Below are 23,502 nucleotides of genomic sequence, written 5' to 3'. Positions count from 1 at the left end.
CTAGTGTCCAATTAGGTTTTATTGACATGAAAGAGAATTATTTAAAAGCTGATATTTATAGAACTCCAACTTTCCTAAAATTGGATAATATATTTTCTAGTAGAAAAACAGAATTATAGAAACTTAAAAAAAATATTATGTTATCAAGGCTCTGGCTAACATTGAAGGAAATATATGTAAATATAATGCTGTTTGTTTTCAGTTTTGGTGTTTGATTTCTGGTATTGTCACCGAAGTGCTCATTTTCAGGAAAATCAGATTCTACAATAAATACACTGCTTAAAGTTCAATAAACTTGTGATAACCTCTATAACCTCTGTAGTTTGAAAGTTAATAACTTATAAAGATGTCACACATCAAGTTAACATCCAGTTCTACTTCTTAACCTTTTTTTTTCCTTTGTAAGACAGCACTTTAGTTAGACATGATTTAATTAGATACAATTATTCTGTGACTGGATGTTTATTAGATTTTCACTTACAGTATATTGATTCAGTATTGATTCACATTTGAAGAGTGAGGAATACAATAAGTTTTAAATATTACAGGTTTAAAGGTTTTCTTAATGGTGTGAATATGGAGTCAAAAATCCAGTTTACATCTCTGCAGAGAGAAAAATTGCTATCCATATCTTTTTATTTTATACATATTTAACTAGAGATAATTTATGGTTAATTTTGTCAAGTTATCATGTGTTCAGTCCCATTTATTTTAAAATCCTAAGCAAAAAGTTCCAAGTTTGCCTTAAAAACAAATGAAATTAAAGAACTGGATGATAATGCCTATATTTTTGCCTTATGAATTGTGCTGTATCATAAACCAGAGATGGTTTTGATTTTAACAGGATTTTGAAATTTTGTAGATGTAGAGTACTAATATCTGTACTCTCTTGCAAAGAATGTGATCTAGTTGTGGATTATGTTAATGTTTAAGTGTTTTTGTATATGTATTTTACCTCTGAATATGTATCTTTTTAGCATCAGGGTTTTATTTTTGTTTACATAGTAAAGTGGCATTTAACTTGTTGAAGGTTGTATTCTTTTGTCTTTTATTTTTAAAGTTCTTTGTGTGTACTATTGTGGTAATGCTCTGTACTGAGTATGGTTAAATTTCATTTAATGTGAAATATTAAAAATAAACTTGAAAAACAAGACTTTGTGTGTGTCCATTGTTGTGAATTGACCCAAGCTAACTTTGTCATGCTTAACTCTTAGGTTCTTTTAGGTAGATAGTGGCCACAGAAGTTGAGTTGGATGTGGGATAGCCACTCCTTTACATCCTGATTACCAGGTTATAATGAAAACATGTCTTAGGCTAAATACTGCTGCACATTTAGACACTTATTAAAGAAACATTCATTAACAAAGCAGGCACAGAAGAGTTCAGTTGATAAGTTCATTGCAGTCCCAGCTTTTTATCTTTTTAGATTCTTGAACCAGCCTTATAAGGGGTTTACTTGAGGCAGACATGGCAACATTCTAGAGGTTTCTGTTATTTTTATGGCCAGCATCAGGTAACCAATAGGCCTCCTAAAGGAAGAGCTGTAAACCTAGGTACTATCTTTAAGGAAGTTGTGAACTACAGGCCTGAAAGGATTCTGATAACCTGTCCATACAAGGGTTGGAAATGTATTTGTAGACCGTCCACATATCTTGAAACTTTAATTTCACCAGTAAGAGCAACTTTTTGGTATCACGTTAGGCTACAAGCCACTATTCCCTAATAAATACCCCTGACATTTAGTATACTAATTAGCAAAACATCGGATACCGATCAAATTATGGATAAGAGATGTATTTGTAGCTGCCGGGAGAATGGGTTTCCTGGTTAGCATGCCAGCTAACCATTCCTCAGCTGCATTCTTAGTGAGGGCAACTCCTGCAGTTGAAGTAGAAACTTAACATATATGCTGAAGTATTTAAAGTATTATAGATGATGTATGTTAATACATGTTTTGAGAGTACATATTAAAATATTGGATTTAGATTTCTTGATGCTTTTGAAGTTCTGCTTTTTAATTCTAAGACATGCACAGATAGCTCTTACATTACCCAGAAAATCTGTCAGCAGACAGTTATTAAGAGCTTAATATGTTAAAGATATGATGGAAGGTATAGAGGAGTAACAAGCCTTATCTTACAATCTGCTTGAGGAATGAAAAAGACACCTCGGTTGCTTTCTGGGGTTTTTTTTTTTTTTTTGGTTTGTTTTTTCAGGGAGGGAGAATTGAAGAGATAATGCTACTCTAGCAGAGGTCTACTGGTGCCTCTCATGTTCTTTCTAAAATTACTAGATGCTTCTCTTGTTTGGGGCCAGTGCAGTAATGGAAGTAGAAGTTTCAACTCAGTTTGGAAGACTGTGATGAGCGGATTGTAGGAATCAGCAATAGACTCATAATGGGATACAAAAAGCTGTTCCAGGAGTCCAAACTCTTAAGGCTAGGAGTAAAATTGAGTTCTGTGTCAAGGTAGTATTAAAACAGTACACATGGGTTTTGATATGTCTTCCAGGCTTTTTTTTTCCCCCTCTTTTTAATAGAAATGGAATCTGCATGTACCCATCACCCAGCTTCAACAATTAAGCACATTTTGTTAATCCTACTTTTCCTTATCCACCCCTTTTTTTTTTTTTTTTGGCTGAAATATTTTAGAGAGAATCCCAAACATGAAATATAATATGACTGTAAATAATTGAGGCTGCATCTCTAAGTGATAAGGACACAAAATTTTCATTCTGTAAGCTACACCGATATGATCACACTTAAAAATTGAATACTTTTGTATTGTTTAGTATAGTCTGTATTCAAATTTCCCTTATTGTCTCAAAATTTTTTTTCTGTTAGTTGGTTGAGTCAGGATCTAAATAAGGTTTATACATTGCATTTGACTGTTACATCCCTAAGTCAATTTTAATCTCTACCAGTCACTGCCCTCCTCCCCCTTTTCATGCCATTTACTTGTTAGTATATGTGATTGTTCGTCTAGTAGATTGTCCCACATTCTAGATCTGGCAGATTGCTTTTTGTGTGTTTTGTTTGACTTACTGTCCTATTCTGCAAATGTTCTATAAAACTGATGGCTGCAGAGTCTTCATTAGATTCAGGTTTTTTTTTTTTTTTTTGCAAACATAGTTGATGCTGCATATACCTCCTATTGTATTGCATCTGAGGCATATTATGTCTGGTTATCCCACTTTTAGTGATGCTAACATTAATCATAGTTTGAGTTCAGTTGTCAACCTGATGCCTTCGTTATCAAGTTCCCCATCAAACTCTCACCAGATGGTTTTAGCAGCTATTAGTGACTACTGCTGGATCCATTATCATATTGAGTTGTAAAATAGTAGTTTTCTAACTCTGCCATTCCTTCTGCATTTATTAGCTGGAATTCTATAAAGAAAAGCATTTCCTCATCACTTATTTGGGTACCTTGAGATAAGGTCTATTAAGGAAAGGCTGGGGAAATTGTGCGATTCACTCCTTTCTCAATCTTTAATGAATTAGTGCCCTAAAAAACTCCAAAGGTGATCAAGTATCATGAGCTCATGATTTTTTTAAAGATATTTGTTTGAATATATGTGTTTCAATCAACACATCTTAAGCCTGTGTATAAGATTAAGTTCCATTGAAAGCCTCCTTTCTTTTAAAGAATTATTTTCACATAATTTAAAATAAAGACAAACTTACAGAGAAGTTGTAAGAGTAATACAAAAAATTACTATATACCTTTTTCAAGGTACACCAGTTTTTGACATTTTGCCACACTTGTTTTATCATCCTTTCATCTTTTTCAAGCCATCTGAAAGTAGGATGCATACATTGTCTTTTTATCCGTTAATACTTTAAGCACATATGTCCTAAGAATAAGGATATTCATTCTCTTATTAACCACAGTTCAGGTATCAAATTCAAGCATTGTTGTGTTTTGGCTTTTCCTTTTCATTTTCTTCCTCAGATCTAGAATCTCTAAATGGTATTTAGAGGTCCCAATGTTTTGCTTGTGTTTTCTGCTACTGAGTTGTCCTTGCTTATAGGCTATTCAATAGGCAGAGTCAGGAAATGCCTTCTTTTAAATTTTACTTTATTTTACTTAAATTCTTGGATTTTAATGTTTAATGTTTTTCTTAGCTTGAAAATCTTGGTTTCTATCAACATTAACATAATTTAATTACCTATTTGATTTGTTTTACAACATACTTATAATGTTTTCAAAATAACAATACTGATATAAATAATAAGACCAATGAATGTAGTTGAGTCCTTTGTGACATTTTTTGTCCTTAGAATATATTTCACAAGGATCAAAAATAAAAACACTGGTTTTAGAGTCAAATGAAGTAATATTTTTATTTGGTTAAAGCATAATTGACTCATGTACAGTGAGGCTATTTTAATTGAGGTTTCAATTTTTAGAACTATACTTTCTAATCTAATTTTATTTTAAAATTATATGGAATATTTACTTGACTACAAAGTTGAAACTATACGAGAAGATGCATTCATGGAAGTTTTGTCTGCATTTCCATCTCTTTCACTCTGTTCATTTTTATTACTTTATAGGTAATCATTTTTATTAGATGCTTGTTCCATTATTTCATTTTGAAAAAATCCTTCCCCATTTCCTTATCAAAAACATAGCATACTATAAAAACACTTTTTTCCACTTAAAATATTCTGGAGATTATGTCATGTTAATATATTAAGATAATTCTTAATCTTTTTTACAATTACATAGTACCTTGCTGTGTAGATATACCATAGGACTTTTATCTAGTCTTGTGCTGATGGACATTTGGGTTGTTTTTAGACTTTTGCATTTACAAATAATGCCACAATGAATAGCCTTGTGCGTTTGTCATTTTGTGTTTTGAGCACAGATTTTTAGAAGTGGAATTTCTGGGCTAAAGTGTAGGTGATATGCAATTTTCCTAGATCATGCCTGTTTTAGTTCAGGCTGCCATAGGCTAAATACCACAGACTGAGCAGAAACTTATTTCTCACAGTTCTGGAGGATGGAAGTCCAAGACCAGGGTGCCAGCATGGTCAGGTTCTGGTGAGAGCTTTTTCGGGGTTGCAACCTGACAACTTCTCATATCCTCACATGAAAGAGAGTAGAGAGGGGGAGTAAGCTCTCTCATGACTTTTATAAGGACACTAATCCCATTAATGAGGGCTCCATCTTCATGACCTCATCTAATCATGATTACCTCCCAAAGATCTCACCTAATACCAACACGGCAGCGGTGGGGGGGCGGGGGGTAGGGTTTCAGTATTTAAATGTTGAAGAAACACAAACCTCCCGTCCATAACATTGCCCAATTCTCCCAAGACGTACCATTTTCCGTTCCCATCAACAATAGAAAAGAGTACCTTATAGGCTGTTTTTATTAGTTCACCTACGCAGGGTCCTATTAACAGGTAATACTTGGGGGCTTCCCCGGTGGTGCAGTGGTTAAGAATCTGCCTGCCAATGCAGGGGACACGGGTTCGAGCCCTGGTCTGGGAAGATCCCACATGCCGCAGACCAACTAAGCCCATGCACAACTACTGAGCCTGCGCTCTATAGCCCGCGAGCCACAACTACTGAAGCCCATGTGCCTAGAGCCCGTGCTCCACAACAAGAGAAGACACCACAATGAGAAGCCCGCGCACCGCAACGAAGAGTAGCCCCCGCTGGACGCAACTAGAGAAAGCCCACACGCAGCAATGAAGACACAACGCAGCCAAAAATAAATAAATAAATTTATACATAAAAAAAGGTAATACTTGGTCTCATGTTCTTTTTGGTTCAAATTATGTCTAATATTAAAATATAATTAAAGACATGGAAAGCTTCTTATTTTTAGAGTACATGAAAAGTGCCTTAAACCTTATTGAGTAAGGCAGGATCTAAATAAGGCTGAGCCAATCACTTTTGCTGTCCTGATTAGAAAGAAAGTATTGGAAAGGATATTCTTGTGTGTGCCCTGAGGACAGTTAGAGTTTAAGTAAGCAGGGGTCCTAGAATCTAATAAAGTAGGTGTTTCCAATGATTAGAGGACTATGTCTCAAAAAGTTTTAGAGCCGGATGGCAGATAAACTATTTTGGACTGTATCTGGTAGATAAACGATTTTGAGCAGGAACAAGATATGATATTTCATTATTATTTAGTATCTAGGAAAATTTAAGCTATTCACTTTCCTCCAACATTTTTACTTCTGCTTTATTTGTTTTTGCTTTTCAAACTAATTCATGAATTTAACTTTTTTTTTTTTTTTTACTGTTCTGATATTATAGTTTGTTCTGTGAGCTTATTTGCCACAGAAATAGCAGCAATGGTTTTCAGCCAACAAACTTGAAATCTTCACACAGAATTTATTCATCTTCTGCAGCAGCACTACTTATCTACTAATTTCTTAATAGAATATTGAGGACTTCCCTGGTGGTCCAGTGGCTAAGACTCCACACTCCCAATGCAGGGGGCCCAGGTCTGATCCCTGGTCAGGGAACTAGATCCCACATGCATGCCGCAACTAAGAGTTCGCATGCCTCAACTAAAAGATCCCTTATGCTGCAACTAAGAACCGGCGCAGCTAAACAAATAAAAAAATAAATATTTTAAAAAATAGAATATTGAAAGAGGAGTCAACAGTAACTGTAGTGGAACTTCCCTGGTGGCGCAGTGGTTAAGAACCCGCCTGCCAATTCAGGGGACACGGGTTCCAGCCCTAGTCCGGAAAGATCCCACATGCCACGGAGCAACTAAGCCCGTGCGCCACAACTACTGAGCCTACGCTCTAGAACCCCCGAGCCAGAACTACTGAAGCCCACGTGCCTAGAGACCATGCTCCTCAACAAGAGAAGCCACCGCAATGAGAAGCCCATACACCGCAAGGAAGAGTAGCCCCTGCTCGCAGCAACTAGAGAAAGCCCACGCGCAGCAACCAAGACCCAACACAGCCAAGACAAAAAACAAAAACAACTGTAGCAAACACTTTCATGGTGCTTACTGTGTGCTGGGCACTAAGTGCTATAATAATAATTCATCAAATCTTCACCACAACCTTATGAGATATATTCTATTATTATCTCCATTTTACAGTTAGCAAACTGGGAACAGAAGAGTTAAGTAATAGGACCAAAGCCACACAACTAATGACAGAGTCCAAATTTGGACCCAGGCAATTTGGTTTCAGAGTCTAGGCATTTAACTGCCATACTCTTTCCCCTAATTGACATCAAGAAAATCAGTAGTCGAGAACTGATGGTAATAAAGAGAATCCATTGGTAATGTGATCATGTAACACGATTCACCTCAAAAGTCTGAAATTCCATTATTTTTTTCCTAGGTGAAAAATGTCAATCCTGAATTAAGTCTTCTGTCATTTCCATAAACTCTCTAGGGACAGGAATTCCTAACCCTTTTCAAAGAAGAGCTGAAGAAAGCAGAGAGGAGGCCAGAAACATGAGGTTTGTGGAAGTGATGAAGAAATCCCAGAAGTCAATTTACAGGTATAATTTGAGCTGGGTTGTTGTTGGCAGAAAGCATAGTCAGCCTCATCAAAGACAACACCATTGTATGTTATCCCCAAGCTATGAGTGCTTATAGTGTCATAGAACTGATGGAAAATTGTACTTGCCTTGCCCAAATTTTAAAGGCCAGAAAGTTCAGGAATGGGTCTTGCTCCGGCCTTTACGTTCTATACTGGGGAGCTTCTGCCACCTAGTGTTCATGAAGAAAATGGCAAGAGTTTGGAATCACCAATCCTGTCCCTCCACAAGTCCAGGAGTATTTAAAGAGGACTGGTCCCAATGGCTGTCTCAGTTTTTCCTCAAGTTATCTTCCCTCCAATGAGAATTAGAAAATATTTGATATTATTAATTCTTTGTGGAAAACTTCAGCTACAATAAATTTCTTTTAAAATTTGATGGGGTTTGGGGCTTCCCTGGTGGTGCAGTGGTTGAGAATCTGCCTGCTAATGCAGGGGACACGGGTTCGAGCCCTGGTCTGGGAGGATCCCACATGCCGCGGAGCAACTAGGCCCGTGAGCCACAACTACTGAGCCTGCGCGTCTGGAGCCTGTGCTCCGCAACAAGAGAAGCCACGATAGTGAGAGGCCCGCGCACCGCGATGAAGAGTGGCCCCCGCTTGCCGCAACTAGAGAAAGCCCTCACACAGAAATGAAGACCCAACATAGCAATCAATCAATCAATCAAAAAAAAAAATTTGATGGGGTTTGAAATTTGTTTTATCTTTAATTTTAGGATTTATAGCTTTCTAATGGAAATTAAAAATGGTTAGGCTTTGAAGTTAGATGTAGAGGCAATAATGAAACAGAAGGAAAGGGGACAGGGCACAACCTTTAAAAGAATGACATAGCCATTGAGGACACAACAAAAACTGGTTGAAACCAACTAGGTCCAAGATGGCAGAAGATTCAGCTTCCAGTAGAACTTGAGCCTCATTATACATTCATTGTAATGTATTAGCATGCTAAGTGACACACCCACAGGCGCCATGATGGTTCTGAGAGCAACCATAAAAGGCCAAAAAGTGGGTGGTGGCCCAATTCCTGGAAATCTCCACCCTTTCTCCAAAATAGTTGGACTAATCCTCCCACTCATTAGCCTGTGAAATTATCCAGCTGATAAAAACTAACCACCCCGTATTTTGGGGTCTCTTGCCTTCTGAGATGGCCCACAGTCTGTCTGTGGACTGTGTTTCTCCCAAGGCTGTTCTTGCCTTTTGAGACGGACCACATTCTATGGCATGTGTATCTCTCTAAATAAATCCACTTCTTACCTATCACTTTGTCTCTCACTGAACTCTTTTTGTGACAAAACATAAAGAACTTGAGCTTCATTAAGTCCTGAGACCTGGTGTGTGATCTCAATTAAAATGCAGTAGTTCAAGTCCCAATCTGAGTTGTGCGGTTTCAATAGGACCTTACAATTGCCTTTGAAATCACAAGTTGAACAATCTGTAGTCTCTTTCCTCCAAAACCTCCTCCAGGGATGCTAGGTAGCAACTGGGAAAGGACTGTTTCAAAGACCTCACAGCAGTTGTCTGTAGAACTGTCCCTCCTCTGTACTCAGAGCCTGAGGTGCTCACCCTGCCATAGTACTTCCCTCTGTACAGTCATCATTGATTGACTCACCGTTCCCCCTTTTTAGACATGTGCATACCTCCAGGGCAGAAATCATTTCTAATTCTATTAGCAAGTAGTGGATATTAAGTATGTATTAAATGGATGCTGCAGAGAAAGTACGTCTGCTGTTGACTTGTTCCAGCTTGTAGCCCTCAAATCAAGCTTAGCCTGCTTGGGCAAAGATTTCCCTAACCATCTAACCATTTCATTTAAGCTTTAACCTGGTGTCTTCTTGACCTGAGCACAAATCAACTCTCCTGTGTTTCCTGCCTTCACTCCTCTTCTCCTTTCCTTCCTTCCCATATGTTGGGTATGCAGAACTATTTATCGTGCTGGTTTCCCCCCTCTTCACAAACTCTCTCAGCCAACTTTTTCCTACTCTACTCTTAAAGCAAGCTAATTATGCTCAGTGTACTTTGATTTTTCTTTGTTACACTCTCTGTTAGATTAACAGGGAAATATAGAAAATCTATTTGGTTGTATCTGTTTGGGGACAGTCTATACCATCAGGGTCTTCTTGCTTCCCAACTCTGGCACCTGGGATACTAGTTTTGAAATGTAGGTAGGGGAACGTAAAGGAATGACATCTTTCATAAAGTAGAATAATGAGTTCTTGAAGATTTGAGAAAATAAAAGCATCTGAAGGCAAGTGTCCAGGTAGAAAGAAATGTCTGAACAGGTGGCCACTGCAGTTTCCTTCAGAGTTTCACTTTCCTGTACACATTTTGTCAAGCTGATTACTTCTATCACCGCTATGCTGGCCCCCAAGGGTATACACTTCTTTCTTCAAAGCCCGAACTCCTTGGTTCTTAGTTTTCTTCAGTACTGTGGAGCCATGCTGTACTTTTCAAAAAGTCTTTACCAGTATGAACCAATGATTATCACTGGGTGGAGAAATCATGGATGATCATTTTCTTCTTTACAGTTTTTTTGGGTTTATTGATTTCTTACTGATTTATGTATTATTTTTATAATCATCTGAAAAATTAGACTTTACAAAATTCAAAGGGAAAACAAGCAAGTAATAAAAATATAGCTAAGCGTACAAACAGCAGGTTTCTAATTTTACCACACTGTTGTCTGCACAGCTCATTGGCTCCTCAAGCTCTTGTTCCATACCACATCATTTTTGAGGGCCTTATCAGAGTAGCTCACTTTTTCATTTTCAGTGGTACTCCTTTTGATACCTTATAGACCTCATTGAGAAAACAATGGATGGACTGTGGAACTGATTGCTCTTTGAGGGTAAATAATTTTATATCCTCAGGTAGATATCAGCATATAAAGAAATCTTCTAGCTACAGAGGCCTCCCCACCAACTTCCTCAACTTCCCAGAAATAAAGTAAAAGGTTGTTTTCCCTGAGATCAAATTAAATTTGAAGTTAAAGGCTGTCCAGTTGACCAGACAGTGAACCCTGGGCCAGTTGGGTGGGTAGGAACCCTGTTTGTTAGTAAGGCATCAAGTCGTTAAAATGAACTTCAAAAGCTATGTGATCTTAACTTTTGATTTTAACAAAGGAAGGTGAGAAGAATATAAATGTTTGCTTAGGTTGGAGTTTAGCAGTAGTAATTGCAGTCATTTTTACATGAACTGTTTACCTTTCCTGCTTAGGTATAATGCATTACAATTATTGTCAAATAATTAAATGTTATTAACTCATTTAATTATAAAACTAAACTGTTGATATATGCTCAATATGTACAGCTTTTTATGTGCCACAGTAGTCATCTGCTTATATAGCTTAGTTGTTTGCTCATACTCTTAAGAATGAAATAGAACCTAGGATTCACCCTAGTAAGCATGCCCGTGGTGGTGATTTTTGTTCCTCTTTCTCTTTGATTGGATCCGATCCAGTGACAATGCCTCAGATGTTAAGTCAACCCAAATAATGAAAAGCTACTTTGAAGGATAAATCTAAGATTATTTGTTAAGTTTTGGGTGGGGGGCGGGTAAAGCTTCTTTGGCTGAAGAGAAGTTGGAGACTTCTTAAATGCTGGAGATTTCCCCTTAAATTTGCTTTATTTGTTCTTTATCTCCCTTTGCTTGAGGTGAGGGTTTGAAAATCATTTCTGCTCTCCCCATAGGTATAGTTGTGATTTGTGGCACTTTGATTAAAAACGTATTCTGATTATTCCCTCGTATCTTTTGCCCATCCCCACCCCCAGCATTCTGATTTCTCTGTTTAAGGTTATACAAAATTTTCCATACCCTCAGCTTCACATTTTGTGATAATCTTGTTTACTTCATATTTTTTCATCCCTTTTCTACCCACTATTTGGTCAGCAGGGAATAATTTCTTCAATTACCACCATAACAGCAAAATTCCTATTATCCTTAAATCCTAACCATCTGGGGCCCAGAAGGCATACTTAAATTTCATTACACATTAATTCCGTTACTGATATGAGCTACTGCTTAAGTAATTTTTAAAAAGATCTGAAAAGGTCATTAGTGATAGAGAATCTAGGAGACTTGCCTGTACATGAAAGAGGTAGAAAAAATATTTCTTTTTATTAGCATGTTCAAGGTAGTCAAGATATTAACAAACATTTTAATCCTCACAACAACCCTGTGAGGTAGGTAAGTCATTGTTTCGTGACAAACTAGTATTATTCCAAATAAAGTGCAATTCATAAAAGAATAAATCTGCATCAGGAATAATTTTGTTAATGATACCATTTATGTATATGCTAATATTTGTGTTTTTGTATACTTTGATACATGCAGTTGATTCATGCAGTAAGGTGTCCCCAGAAAAGTTTACTATAAATCAAATCCTATTTAAATACATGTGGGAACAATTTAAATAAACTCTGGGGTGAATTTTTTTAATAAAATAGATCACTATTTTGAGCAAATACTATGAATATTCCTTTTTTACACAAAATAAAAAGGCATCCTCATCAACGTTGCACTCACATTTATTCATTCTTCAGTAAGTTATCTCAACATGGCACCAATGCAATGTAAGACTTAATTTATTGAATTAAACCTTAGCAATTTGGTATATGGCAGTGAACTGTGTTGCTGTGTAGAAATCTCCAAATATATTGCGCTCAATCTCAACCCAAAACCTAGGATGGACTATTTATTTAAAACACTAAAATAAATGATGATAGATTTCAAAAAGTATTTTCCCTTGAGAACATTACTTATTTTTTTCCTTTAAATTGCAAAAGGAAAAGAGAACTTAGGGTCTTTGAAAAGAAACATAATATTCTGATAACTATAAATTTCTGGTGATTTATATTACAAATCAAAGAAAGCCTCATGCTATCAATTTACTACTTATAAGGGAGCACACAGATGTTATCCCCAAAATTTACGTATTTTTTCCTCTGTGCCAATATGACTTACTAGGAAGAGAAATACAGTTGACCTTTGAACAACATGGGTTTGAACTGTGTGTGTCCAGTTATACGTGTATTTTTTTCAATAAATACGTACTACAGTACTACATGATCCGAGGCTGTTTGAATACGAGGATGTGGAACCACAGATATGGAGGGATGACTGTAAAGTTACATGGGGATTTTTGACTGCGTGGGGGGTCAGGGCCCCAGCCCCCGAGTTGTTCAAGGGTCAACTGTATTCCCAGGCACCCATTTTCTCTTAAATCCATATTTAAATTACATTTACATTATTCATCCAACATTAGTAAACATACAGTTTGCCTAACATTTTTTTTTTATAATTGTCTTATCTGCAAAATAAATTTTTACTAGAGAACTCCTATTACATTTAATTTAAACATTTAGATTAGTTATATAATTTATCTGTAACAATAAGTTTGGGAGCTTAGTTAACAGTTAAAATCCACTGGTAGGTTTTTAATACTTTAACAAGTGGTTAAAGTAATTTACCATTACAAAGAAATAACTGAAGTCCAGAAAAACATTCTCACCAAAGTATTTTAAAAAACTGTTGCAGGAACATTAGGCAAATCAACAGGTAAAATAGACTAAGCCATCTATAAGTTGTACATTCAAATCCATACTAGATCCAGTAGTGCACTTTGGATTATAGTGAGGTAGGGCAAATAAACACAGTCAGATACATTTTGAACTGTTAAATTTATATAAACTGAAAATTGACTTATACCCAGGTTTTATTTGGATATCCAAAAAGAAAAACTGAGAATTCAAATGATGAAGTATTTTCTCGGATTCAAAGACAGAACTGTAAAAAACCTTTGAGGTACATATACAAAGGCTACAGGATATATTTTATTTCAACATAAAATATGCTTGTATAAAAATAACCTGGGATATAGAAAAAAGAAATACAAACATTTTTGCATAGATTCTCTATATACCTGGGGCTAAACACTAGATAATACACCTCTGAAACTAATATAGCTGAACTATTTCCTTGGATACCAAGTATATACAAAATAAAAGCCCTTCATCTGGGGGAGCATGGGCAGGAGGGAAAACAATTTAATTTAGCATCAGTCTATATTTATTTCTCTGTTGCTCGAATATAAACTAATGATGACAAGAGGAGAAACTCTGGGGGTTTATTTAACAAAATTAAATTCACATTTCTGAGGCCATCATAGTGCATCCAATGTCCATCAATTTGAAAAGCTGCAGAATAATGATGTTCCTCTTTGTTAAACAATGTGGCACCTTCCAACAAATACCTGCAAATTAAATGACAAAGTGTAGAAGAAAAATCACAATACTTTGTTCTTGAGAAAAACATTCCCTAAATTCTTAACTAATAAAAAACTGAGATTATTTGCATTCTATTCTCTGTAAAAGATATCCATCTGTAAAAATCATGTATTATAATTGGTAATTTGGAGAAAGATGTTTAAGAATTTTAAAAATTGATATAATTTAAGAAGTTTTAAAAGCATATTTTAACAGATTAACCCATAATCTGCATGGTTCTGTTATATAAGAGAAAACACACACAAGAAAATTTTTAAGGCAAAAAGTTAAAAGAACCCTGTATGTCCTAATTTGTAGGCAGATATCTTAATCTAATGATGACAGTAACATTTTATGTTTAAATGATGACCTCATACTATACACTACTTTGACTTGAAATACAAGTAATAGCCAACCAGAATTTACTATTTACTATGTCTCAGGTACTAAACACTTCACATGTGCTATCTTATTAAATCCTCACAATAATGGCACCAGATAGATACTGTTATCTCTGTTCAATAGACAAGAAAATTGATTTATACCCAGGTGTTATTTACTGATGTATAAACTGGTTGTTACTGGCTCAAGGTCACATAGCTTGTAAGGTAGGGCTATTCCATAGTCTATTCCATAGTCTAAGCACCTAACCACTATGCACACTGCCAGCAATGACTCCCTGCAGTAGATTCTGACCTTATCCAGGATACATAAATTTAGAGACAGCTATGACTTTTCCAACAATATGTATTTCCCTTAAGGGCTGCTCAAAATCACGATAGAATAGCAGAAAAATATAGAAATAAATTTATTTTTTACTAGTTTTATAAAACAAACAAAAAAACACCTACTTGTGATCAGATAAATCCAAGTAATAGGGTACATATGCCAGATCTTCAGATTTCCAATGCTGCATATTTAAGACAACAAAAGGGGGTGCCCCGTGGCAGAACACTCGTTGGGAAAATTCCCTTAAGCCACCACACCTAAAATTGAAAATAGGCATGAACTTTACTATACTTGGGACAAAGCTGCCTTTTACCACTCCGGGTTGCCTTTATTACATAATTTCATAATAAGCATAATTATCTATTTCAGGTATGGGTATATATCAACAGTATGGCTATATTAATACCTTATATGCCTAATTCCCAGAGTTAATAAACTTTGAGATTCTCTATATAGGAAATGATACTTTTAAAACTCCAGGAAAGGCTAGCTATGTGTATCTAAGCTTATAAAAACATGTATCTTTTAGACTGATAGAAAAGTTTTTATTTGTAAATACATTTTTCTTTCTCTAGGCTGGTTTCAAATGGGAATAATGGCAGAGAGGGAATAAGATGAGTGTTACAGTCGTCTTTAGACTGGATGAAATTCCCTAATTGCTTCCTTTTGCTATTAGGATGAAGCAAATTCTGTTTTCTTAGTAGTATCAGGTATTAAGCATATGGATCAGAATAAAACAAACACAATTATACAGTAAAATCTCGATTAACCGGAATGCTCAGGGCACAGTATTTTGGTTAAAAAACACTGACTAAACTAAGTTACCAGAAAACCATTTTGTTTCAGTATTTGTTGCAAAAATACACTAGTTCACTTTCTGGACTTAAGTACAATTAACTGAAGGTATTTTATTCTTTCCTTCTTTTGTGATTAATTAGGTGTAGGATCATCATTCTAAATATTAATTCTCATTGTACAATACTGTAGATATAAAAATTGTTGAGACTGGGATGAATATGTTCTGCCCCTTTGGATTTCCTTTTTCTTTTCTTTTCTTTTACTTTTAACCACGTTGAACTTTTTGGTTGTCATTTACCTCTTTCTCCTAAATGAGGAGTGCAGAAAAAAATCCACTTAATTGAGGGTCCCGATTAGCTGGGTTCCGGTTAACCAAGGTTTTATTGTACCTACTCAGCAGTGGGGAAAAAAAGAAAAGGCATTTGCTTTGTATTCATCAAGTAACTGTAGTATTATATTCTATAAAGTGATATTGACAATGACAACACAGCATAAAATAGCATAGTAAACTAGAAGGTGTTAAAATTCCAAAAATATTAGGCTTTCTAAATACTTATGAGCTGCTATTTCATAAAATATTAACATCAAAGAACATACCAGTCCAGGTTTCTTTATAAAAAACATACAAATACTTTCATCTTAAATGTCTATCATACACTCACCCACACTCTTCACACAGTTCAATCCTGGAACAGAATAACTCATCCACAGCCAGTCGTATCAAGTTTCCATGTGGAATTTCTTGGGGAGGACTATAACAATTGCAAAATGCATGTAAGAACTGCTTCAATATTTTACATGTAAATACATTATTAGGATAACAAATTTTACAGGTCATTCATTATTAGCAAACCACATATCAAAGTATAACCTCTGTTACTCATCTTTGTATTTCTTATAGACAGTATAGAAACCAGTTGAACTTAATAAACATTAATGCATGAAGCTTTCAAGAAACATTAAATCTTTCTGTAAACTGATCCTAAAACATGCAGTTGTTACTTTAAAAATTTCCGAAAGGATTCAATAGAGTGGATTCTGGTCTTGACAGAAGAAAGCAGGACCCAGAATTAGGAGAGAAGCTGCTTAGTTACCTGACTCAATGCAAGTTACAGACATTGTTGGTCTCAGCTTCCTGATTTGTTAAAAAAAAAAATTTTCCTATATACTTCAGAGGTTGTTTTAAACATAGGATTAAAAAAAAGGCAAAAGTCTTAAAAAGTTATATAGAGTATAATGAAAAATATTTTATTGAGAAGCAAAGAATACTAGTATTAATATAGGATTGTAAATATTTCATTATAGTTTCAAAAGATATACATATAAAAAGATACTAGTTTTTTAAAAACAAGGCAAATTTCTAAAACACTTTTTTTAGTCCATTATGATTTAGAGTAACAATTTTTTCCCCTGATGGAGATTTCAAAACCAACATCATCATATCAGCAATACAGGAAAATGGACAAAGTGTATTTCAGAACAAGAGAGACATTAATTGGTAGACCCTAAAAAAAATAACATATCTTCAGCTTTCCCTAAGTAGCATGATGTTATAATATAGTATTAAACTAAATATGCTATACAGAAAATGTGAATTTAATAAGTTCAGGTATGTGACATACATTCCCAAAAGTGAGCAAATCTATTAGGCTGTTTTTCTGGACCACAGGGCCAAGTAGGCTTTCTGACAATGTGTTTGGGTCTGTTTTCCTGGACCACGGGGCCAAGTAGGCTTTCTGACAGCAATGTGTTTGGGTCTGTTTTTCTGTCCTGTTTTTTTTCTCCACTGGCAATTATCCCTTTTCTTGCTCATGTTCCCTGGGGGCATTAATGTTTCCCAATACTCTACTAGGGCTTGCCAGTTTGGCCTTCTTCCCTGTCATTTACTAGCTTGGAGGTCTTTCTTCTCTCCGAAAGCCAAAACTACTCAGCAAGCTATCAGAACCTTTCCTAGCCAATGAAAAATTCCTCACATCCAGGTCCTCTTCAGGTATTAACATTCCAAGTTTGGGGTTCCTGTCTCTAATTATGCCCTGGCCATGACATGGAGTACTTTCAATCTTCCTGTTCACGTAGAACTAGCCTACCTGACAGAGATCCATTCAGAGTGAAACATCCCAATATAGTAATAAGTGTTGTTCAAGAGGTTAAATTTGTGACACAAGGAATTAGTTATCTTCACAGTCATATTAGTAAATTCTGAGCAAGAGGAAAACATTTTGCATACTGAATAGTTCATTACTTTGCAAGTGAAATAGTTATCAATTGGTTTTGTAAAGTAAATTCTGAGATGTTTGGATGTAATAGAAGAGTTACATTTTTGTCATGGGACCTAATAAAGAGTCTTGCATTTGCGTGGTTGCTTTATGTGTAAGTTGTTACACAGGTCTGTACTTTAAGAAGTACTTTGACTATATCTATCTACCTACCTCCCTATCTCTCTATATATCATTCATTATAAAAAAGTATACTATTTTTGCTAAAAGTGACAAAACAGACTTTAGAGCAACTTACTTTATATTAATTGTGCGCTGCTGATCTTCCTGCACTCGAGTTGGGCATCGCCAGTTGGAACAGTAACTCTCTTGTATGGTCGACATGAGATTTTCAAGATTTTTTGTAAAATTATCATGCTCATTCCCAAACAAATCAATTATTAATGAAGCTTTATGAACTTCAGATTTGTATTGCTGTTTTTCCATTTTGTCCCAAATCCAAAGTAGCTTCACGGTTGTAAAACTGTAGGTGTCCATTAAATAAAGAAAACAGTCTATAAACTCTCTACCTAAATGAAGAGAGAGTTCCCTGGGGAAATTTTCATTTTCATTGAGAATAACATACAATAACATCAAGAATCCATCTATGGTGCAGGTATTTTTCAGTCTTATTTCAACATAGAGTGGTGTACAGGATACTGCTTTGCGGCCAGCTTTGATAGTAAAAACACCTCCCCAAGGAAGAACAGGCCTCCAAAATGAGCGATCTTGGTTATAGTTATTTTTAATTGATGCTTTGATCTCTTCAAACAGTGTCTTCATCCTGCATTTTAAAAGTTTAAGATAGTACTCGTAAATTTGACTTTATATTTTAAATGCATGAGATATGTTTAAATGAAAATAAAGGTATCTAAAGATTCAAATTAAATTTGGTTAGATGGACCCCCAATGTAACAAAAAAATTTAAAAACAACTTAAGCTACGAGCCATTTTTTGGCAACCTGCATGGTCTCTGGAAAGACCATTTAAGAAGCTGCAACCTTTTCTTGAGGTACGGAATGGTCATTTGATAGGCCTTTATATTAATTATATTGCAGATTTTATCAGTCATAGAGGAAAACCCTGTAATAAAAAAATCTTAAATAAAAATAAAACTATAAGATACAGTCTAAATTTGGTTGGGTGTATTCCTAATGTAAACCTCTTCCTCCCCTCAAAATATAAGCTGTACTTCATTTTCTTGATAATATGTGTGGTTTCACTTATGAAATTGATAATGGAATGCTTTGTTGGGCTACAGAATAATGACCAACTGGCTTTGAAAGACAACATATGAAGAGTAATTGTGAGAACTTAATTGAATAGTAGCACAGCTAAAACAAAAATCATTTCTATGCACTTTGGGATTTTTACTTGAAATTTAGGACCGTGCTAGATATCCTATCATTTTAACTACAGAGGCCATGCTGGGAAGAGCTGATTCAGAACTTGATAATTATCTTGATTCCTCTCTGCATGTTTTGGGAATGAACTGAGGTGTCCTCCCTATTTAAACTGGTACCTATCTTTCCCCCAAACTTGAGGATAGCTAAGCACTTGGTTTTAACATCATTGACAGTATTCTAATAAACATGTTGGTGTCATATGTATGTTATATAAAGCAAAATTGAAAAAAATTAAAGAATGAGGTCCTAATGAAACTGAATTGAAAAAATTGCTTTACTTTATTTGGGACAAACACATGTCTAAACTAAAAACATCACAGGGTTTTCCAATATGTTTCATCCTTCCGTTTTCATGAAAATGGGAAGCATCCGAGGAATAGGAACAGAGAAATTAGTGACTGAGGTCAGTGTCTTACTTTGATTATCTTTTCAAGTGCCACATCCTCCCAAGCACAATAGGAATCCAACACTCAGTGTTGCAGACCTATGTGTTTTGTGTGAAAAATTAAGTTCAAACCGATTTTGTAACACTAGCAGACTAAAAATTCAGTTTTACCACACACACAGAATATTTTTGACTTCGGCAAGATACTATGGACTCTAAAATATTCAACACTATATTTAGCCTGAAGTGTAGATGTTTATATATAGTTGGTAACATGTGGGCTCTAGTTAACCACTTAGGAATAAGAGGGAGTGGAAAATTTAGAGCCTAGGAAACACAAACTCAGTTTCTTCTAAATGAAGAAGAAATGCTTCAGAGCATATTTTTTAAAAATCACAAGGCACTTAAATACTTTAAAAATGAAAATAACTTTCTTCATGGTTTGACTGATTTCTGTTGCATTTTAAAGAACTCTGTAGCAAGGTCATATGATTAAGACCCCGAGTTCAGATTCCTAAATGTTGCACTGGAAAGGAACTGTAAATTTCTGTAGTATTTTTTGCCAAATTATCTTTTAGACATGACCAAATGAGTAACTATAGCTCTGTAAAGCAAGTTACACTCTAAGAGAATTAAACTACAATTATATATATATATTAAAAAATATATACACATACATAAAATGAAACTAATTTCTTTAGCCTTTTTGTGGGGGGAAAAAAAAAAGGAGGTAAGAGAGGATGGAAAGAATTAGAAGACAGTGTAGCTTCTGCAGTACCGTGGTGATTTGTTACAAAGTAAATTACCAAAAAAAAAAAAAAAAAAAAGCGGCTAAAAGAGATGGAAAAATGGCTGCAAAGAGCTTTACTTAAAATTGTCTTAAGTTTGGCCACACGGTCAAAAACATTGTTTAGAAGCCCTGGAGAAGGTATTCTGCTGGCTTTTTCCCCCTGCCTCAACAGGCCCTCCAGTTTGAATAAATCTGGAAAACTCCCTGGACTTCTATTTCCTTGGCAAAATGACACATTTCTTCTACGGTCGTTTCCAAGGGTGACAATCTGTACTCCACGCAGGTCGTGAGGACCAGACCATTTGCCCAAGGCATTGACTGCCGGACGCCCTAACAGCTCGGGGGTCCCAAGGGTACCCTACCGAGTCAGCGCCCCAAAATAATCTGGAAAACGGCACTGCGCTCCCGCTCGAAGCACCTCCGGGCTGGGCGCAAGGACTGGCTGGGCGCGCGGTGGGCGCTCACCTCCGCCCCCCGCACTCCGGCCACGCCCACCCCGCCCCGGGTCCGCAGCCGGGGAAGGCCTGGCACTGAGGGCTGGCCGCGCACGGCGGGCGGGTCCCCGAATCTGGAGCCGGTGAAAGAGCTGGGCGTTCCCTGCCCGCCTCCAGGCAGTGGCCCGATGAGCGCCTGGGACTGCGGGTAATGGGCGGGAGGGCCGGGCCGCGGAAGGCGTTCTCACACCGGCCAGTCTCCGTCCACCAGGAAGCCGACTTTTCGTACCTCCCCGGGGACCGAAAACCGCCGGTGCTCCCGCACCCGTCGCCGCCGCCGCTTGCTCATGGAGAACCCGTGCCGCCACCGCCGCCTCATCTACTAGAACCTCCGGCAGTCTCGGCCTCCCCCGGTGTGACCGCTGGGCCCCGGCACAGCCTCCATCGCACTCGCCGCGGCGGCAGCCACAGCAGCTCCAGCGCCCAGGCCCGATCCGACCGGACCCACGGAGCCAGGACCGCGGGACGCGTAGCTTCTTATTACGGAGGAAGATTCGGCCTGACCTCCGCCCCCCTCCCCCCAGCCCCCAGTCCCCAGTCCCCAGTGCCCAGTCCCAGTGCCCAGCAGCCTGACGATGCTGCTGCGCAGGCGCGAAGACGCCCCTGCCAAAAGTGCGTGTGTTGGGTATATATACAGCTTTCGTATTCGCCCAATGGGAACCAGGATCAGGTGCATGGGGCGGGACCTCGCAGAGAGGGGCGGTGTTCCAGTGTTCGAAAGTGGGTGGGGCAGCCGGAAGTGGGCAGAGTTTGCACGGAGGCGGAGCTTTGTTGGCAAACCTGCTTGGCTTCTTGAGGCTTATATCGTTTTAGGACTTGATTTGATTTTGGTTTGCTTCTACGTCTCGTCTTTTCAAATTCTTAACAAAGAAGAGGAAAGCTTTGTTTTCTCCGTAAGTTATAATTATTCAAGCATTTGATTTAAGTATATATTTAATAAAAAATTGAGTTAGTGTGTTAAATGCTATTTTTAGTGTTCAAGTTAATAATTGGCCAGTCTGCTGTAATTTATAATGGAAGTTAATAACAATTAAATAAATTAGATGGCTTTGGCCCCATTATAGAGATGAAAAAATTGAGTTTTGGAGGTGATAAAGTCCCACACATTTTGACAGCTGGAAATTGAAGCTAGAGCCTCTTAATGCTACAGTCTGTGGACACAACCACTTTTCCTGTTCTGTGGGTCCTAGTTCTTGTATCCTCCCTTAAAGAGTCAAAGCCCACATGGCTCTGCTTCCGGAGAACACAGGCCATCCTGGAAAACTATCTCCACTTGCAATTAGAAATGGGGATGCTGTTGAGATACTCCCCATCCTGCCGTGCAACAAAAAATGATTGTCTGGAAAGTGAAGCTCAACCTCCAGAATACACAATGCACAGAGCTCAAGGCCAGCCCAAGACATCAGTGTGGTACCCAGTCACAGTAGAGTCTTGGACACCTTCTTGACTAATTTAATGGCCAGCCAGGGCAATGGCAGGGAACTTCCTCTTGGACCTCTCTTGGGGAGTCTAGTGATAGAGGGATGAAACTTCTGGGAGAGAAGCTTGACTCACTCAAGATAATTACTGCTGGTGGAGTTGGGAAGAAATGGACACCTCTCAGAGCAGAGAGGGAAGAAAGAGGCTCTGCCCAAAAAAGGAAGAATTAATAAATCTGGCAAAATCTGCTCTTTTTAGCTTCCTGGTTTTTCTTATTTCTTATGGCATTTCACAGGTGAGAAAACTGAGGTGCTGATGCATTAAATAACGAGTGTGTCTGTATTGGAATTCACATACAAAACGTTCACTCTCAATATTAAAATTATCTTGCAAGGAGAAAGCCCTTTACAAATGTTCATAAGTGTGGATTATATGTTTAATTGACAATCTCTCACAAGACACAGAATTCGTTTTTTACTGATTGGGTCATTTTCGAACAGAAAACAGACCCAATAATGGCGGTTGTCACCATTTCTGGAGAATAGCAGGGAGATGGCTCCTTAAACTGTGCTGAAGCTCGGCTAGGCAGAGGAAGCATGAATTCCTGGCATACTTGGATAATTCACAAAATTCACTGAGACCTTTAACCAAGATTTCCATTCTGCATCCTTTCTGCTCCTTTCAAAATCTGACGGCTGAGCTGAAGGTTTTTTTAGACAGCTTAATTGAGATATAATTGACATAATATATGCAGCATATTTAAAGAGTATAAATTGATAAGTTTTTATATATGTATACCCCCTTGAAAACATCACTATAATCAAGTGAATAAATCCATCATCCTCAAATTTCCTCACGCGCCTTTGTAATTTCTTTCTCTTATCCCTCCATGCCTCCCACACCTAAGCAGCCACTATTTTACTTTTTGTCATTATAGATTCATTTTTCTTTTCTAAAGTTTTACATAAATAGAATCAGACAGTATGTATTATATTTTTTCTGGTCTGGTTTCTTTTACTTAGTGTCATTATCTTGACGTTCATCCATGTTGTTTTGTGTACCAGTAGTTCATTACTTTTTATTGATGAGTATATTCCATTATATGGATGCACTGCAGTTGGTCATCTGTTGATGGACATTTGGGTTGTGTCTAGTTTGGGGCTATTAACATTAATGTTGCCATGAACATTTGTGTACAAGTCTTTGTATGGACATATATTTCCTTTTTCTCTTGGATAAAAATCTAGAAGTGGAATGGTTGAATCATAGGTAGATGTATGTTAAACTTTTTAAGAAACTGCTAAATTTTTTCCCAGAGTGGTTGTACCATTTTACAATACACTCCCATCAGAAGTGTATTTGAGTTCCATTTCCTCCATAAAATAAAATGTCTTCATGGACACTTGGTGTAGTCAGTCGTTTGTAATTTGAGCCATTCT

At 37.0% G+C, this 23,502-nt stretch overlaps 2 protein-coding genes across 3 annotated transcripts in view; one reads left to right on the top strand and one right to left on the bottom strand.

The window, feature by feature from the left end:
- Nucleotides 1-11,631: 11,631 nt before the first annotated feature.
- C2H14orf28 (chromosome 2 C14orf28 homolog) lies at nt 11,632-20,993 on the bottom strand. 2 transcript variants are annotated; one of them, XM_036844821.1, is made up of 5 exons: nt 20,874-20,993; nt 17,829-18,353; nt 15,977-16,066; nt 14,639-14,773; nt 11,632-13,774 (listed from the first exon to the last, which is right to left on the bottom strand). In XM_036844821.1, exons 2-5 carry the CDS (start codon nt 18,350-18,352, stop codon nt 13,591-13,593), a joined length of 933 nt encoding a protein of 310 aa, XP_036700716.1. In that variant the 5' UTR covers nt 18,353; nt 20,874-20,993; the 3' UTR covers nt 11,632-13,590. The 2 variants fall into 2 exon arrangements, with proteins under 2 accessions (XP_036700716.1, XP_036700717.1); XM_036844822.1 differs by lacking the exon at nt 14,639-14,773.
- Nucleotides 20,086-23,502, top strand: part of LOC118891157 (H/ACA ribonucleoprotein complex non-core subunit NAF1-like) — a 159,961-nt gene continuing 156,544 nt past the window's right edge. The window contains exon 1 of the mRNA XM_036844823.1: nt 20,086-21,256. Coding sequence (XP_036700718.1) covers nt 20,796-21,256 — 461 coding nt within the window. The 5' untranslated portion in view covers nt 20,086-20,795. The remainder of the gene's footprint in view (nt 21,257-23,502) is intronic.

This window comes from Balaenoptera musculus, chromosome 2 (assembly GCF_009873245.2).
Source record: "Balaenoptera musculus isolate JJ_BM4_2016_0621 chromosome 2, mBalMus1.pri.v3, whole genome shotgun sequence".
NCBI classification, from domain to species: domain Eukaryota; kingdom Metazoa; phylum Chordata; class Mammalia; order Artiodactyla; family Balaenopteridae; genus Balaenoptera; species Balaenoptera musculus.
The sequence above is the reverse complement of the archived record's forward strand: the minus strand, read 5'-3'. Positions and strand labels throughout refer to the sequence as shown.